Source organism: Guillardia theta (genome assembly GCF_000315625.1).
Source record: "Guillardia theta CCMP2712 unplaced genomic scaffold GUITHscaffold_82, whole genome shotgun sequence".
NCBI classification, from domain to species: domain Eukaryota; class Cryptophyceae; order Pyrenomonadales; family Geminigeraceae; genus Guillardia; species Guillardia theta.
In genome coordinates, this window is record NW_005434592.1 from 45,161 (window position 1) to 48,382 (window position 3,222).

At 57.5% G+C, this 3,222-nt stretch overlaps 1 protein-coding gene across 1 annotated transcript in view; it reads left to right on the forward strand.

The window, feature by feature from the left end:
• GUITHDRAFT_144030 (hypothetical protein) overlaps window positions 1-3,222 on the forward strand; it is a gene marked incomplete at both ends in the record, with an annotated part of 8,549 nt that overhangs the window by 1,645 nt on the left and 3,682 nt on the right. Inside the window, 7 exons of the mRNA XM_005825554.1 lie at window positions 88-187; window positions 316-575; window positions 706-886; window positions 1,160-2,369; window positions 2,603-2,672; window positions 2,835-2,897; window positions 3,115-3,219. Of these exons, the coding sequence (XP_005825611.1) occupies window positions 88-187; window positions 316-575; window positions 706-886; window positions 1,160-2,369; window positions 2,603-2,672; window positions 2,835-2,897; window positions 3,115-3,219 (1,989 nt within the window). The remainder of the gene's footprint in view (window positions 1-87; window positions 188-315; window positions 576-705; window positions 887-1,159; window positions 2,370-2,602; window positions 2,673-2,834; window positions 2,898-3,114; window positions 3,220-3,222) is intronic.

Sequence of the window (3,222 nt, forward strand, 5' to 3'; positions counted from 1 at the left end):
TCCCCTCCCCTCCTCCCTTTCTCCTCTCCTACCCTCTTCTGCTCCCCAGCACTTACTCATCGTCTCCTCCCCTACCCTCCACGCAAGGTCGTCCTCGGCGACGGCGGCGACGAGGATGACAACAACAACGACCACCGCCACGGCGAAGACCTCGACCATCACCCTCCCTCCAGAAGGAGGCGCCCATGTCGCCCACCCCCCCACCGACGCCCTCCTCCTCCTCCTCCTCCTCCTCCTCCTCCTCCTCCTCCTTTGCCCCCTTACATCTCTGCCGCCCCTCCCTGCTGCTGGCCTGCTCCCCACCACACCCCTCAGCCGTTCCTCGTGACTCGACAGACAGGCCGAGCGCGTACAACTCGCTGCCGTGCAGCGGGCGAGGGGAGTGCGTAGGAGGAGGATGCGTGTGCTCCGCTGGCTTCTCTGGGGAGCTGTGCGACATGCGCGCCTCCTTCTCAAGGCAAGTGATCAACGAGATCTCCTCCGTGACGTTCCTCCTTGCCCTTGCCATCCTCCTCGCCTCCGTCACCGCGCACGCACTTGCCTGGTTTGTGATCACAGGGATGTACAACATCGAGGTAAAAGAGGACGGAGGCGTGAGAAAGAAGATGTATCAGATGGGAGAGAGGAAGGAAGTGCAGTTGTAGGACTGGAGAGGGAGGAGGAGGAGGAGGAGGAGAGGGAAGAGGAAGATGACGATGGGGGCAGATGGTGGTAACGGGGGACCACTGGTCTTTCTTGCTTCATATTCAATTCGTCTCCATCACCAGCCTCTTGGCCACGGAAGTGCCTCAGCAATACCTCGACTGGGCTTCGAGCTTCCGCCCCATGAACGGCCAACTTGATCCCAAGCAGGTGGCTGGGTGGATCGGATACGAGTGGCCCCAAGGTGAAGGAGGAAGGGAGTTGATTGCCTTGCGGAATGAGCCTGCACCCCCTGGCCTCTTCCTTACCTTATCCTTACCTCCTCTCATCATCATCATTATCATCATCATCGAAATCCTCCTCCTCATACTCGTCCTCGTCCTCGTCCTCGTCCTCGTCCTCATCTTCCTACCTCCCCAACGTCTTCTCTTCCTCTTCTTTCCTCTTCTCTTCCTCTTCTTTCCTCTCTTACCCTCGTCGCCATCTTCTACTTGCACATGTGACATATGGTCCTCAGGGATTATCTTCACGGGGTTCTGTCAGGCATATCAAAACACGTCAGCCCAGCTAGACACCAACTCAACGATCTCATCAGAGCAGGTGGCCCTCGAAGACACTTTCAGACTTTTCCTTGGGACCTGCACTACCAGCATCGTCCTCCTCCTCCTTGTCTGCTGCTCTAGAGTGTTGGCCGCCTCTCTCAGGGTTTCCATTATCCGCTGGAAGAGGAGGCGGCAGAAGGCGAGGCAGAAGAAGATGCGGGAAGAGGAGGAGGAGGCGGAGGCGGAGGCGGCAAAAATGATGCTAAATCAGGACGAGCAGACAAGCATGACTGTGATTGATGAGAAGCTCACGGCTCGAGTGTCGGGCAGAAGCTTCGGGCTGAGTTGGAGGCTATCGGGTAAGAGCAAACAAGGGAAGGAGAGAGCAGACGCTGACAAGGCGGCTGGAGGAGGGGACGAGAAGGAAACGGAGAACTGCCAAGATCCGAAGCTGGCTGCGGAAGGAGGGGCGGAGGAGGGCCAAAATGCGAACGAGAAGGAGGAGGAGGAGGAGGAGGAGGAGGAGATTCCTGTCTCCATGGCGCTTCGGTTCCCCAAGTGGGAGCTCCCTGTCCTCGCTTTCCTTGCCACAGGCCTGAGCACGAGTACAGGGATGCTGATCAACGCGGCAGTGAGCATGCGCTGCTTCCCCCTCCTCGGCTTCGTCATCGTCCTGGCCGTCTGCATCCTCTTCGTCGTCTGGCTCTTCTCCAGGCTCCGCAAGCACTTCGTCAGCAGGCCGGCGGTGTGGTGGCACCGGAATCGACTCAAGGATGCGGAGGAGGGAGTGGCTGCGGCGAAGCATGCGAGCTCCCGCCAGTTCCGACACAAGTGTCTGGCTGATTACTTCGATGCCCTGCAGACGAGCGGGTGGTGGGAGGATGCGGTTGGGATCAAAAGGGAGGGCAAGGAGGAGGAGGACGTTGAGGAGGGGAAGGGAAAGAGCCCGTCGGGCGTCCCGTCCGACTATCGGGGAGACGCGGATGAACAGGAGAAGTTGAAGGTGGCGGGGGAAGGGGAGGGGGCCGAGGAGAGCATGAAGAAGATTGTGGAGATCGTTCGGACCATCGTGCAGGAAGCAGCACTTGTGCCAGCTCTGTACCTGCGGAGCAGGGAGGGGAGCGAGAACGCAAGACTATGCTCGACCTTCGACGAATTCCTTCTCACTGCCAGAGACCGACTCAAGTAGGACGCCTGACTTGCCGGCAACTCTCCGCCCGCCTCCTCCTCCCCTTCGCATCTCCTGTTTCCCTTTTCTCTCTCCATCCCCTTCCCCTTCTCCTCCCTCCTGCCCTTGTCCGTCTCTTCCCTCTTCCCTCCCTACCCCCATCCCCTTCTCTCGTTCCTCGCTCTCCTGTCTTCGGACTTGTGACATCTGATACATCTGATTCTGATACAACTGATTCTCCTCTGTGCAGGAACGTAATCGGCAACCTCGCTGCGCGTCAACTTAAATCCATCGCAATCACAAGTGAAGTGATCGCACAGGTTGTGAGAATCTGGAAAAAGCAACATGTCCTTCTCATCTCACATCATTTTATCTCATCGCACCTCATTCACCTCACCTCATCTCACCTCATCTCATCTCATCTCATCTCATCTCATCTCATAATGTCACATCCATTTGCAAAGATTGACCACCGGTTGCAGACTTGGACGGAGTTTGCAACTGATCTGCTTTGGCCGTCAAACTATGATGCATATTACCGAACCGTAAGAGACGAGATTCTCCTCCCCTCTTCCCCTCCTCCCCTCGCCTCGCTCCCTTCATTCACCTCTCCTCTCCTCCTCTCCTCCTCTCCTCCTCTCCTCGCCTCTTCCCTCTTTCTTTTCCCTCACTCTACTCTCCTCTTCTCTCCCTCCCGTTCTCCTCACCGCTTCCTTCTCCTCTCCTTCCCTTTCTCTTCCTCTCCTCACTTCTTCTCCTCAGGTCTACTCGGACTGGGATCCTGACATCGTTCACGTCAACGAGTCCGTCCTCGTCTCCCTCAAGGAGACTCTCTGTCGCCTCAAGGAAGGCTCGCAGATCGTCATCGTT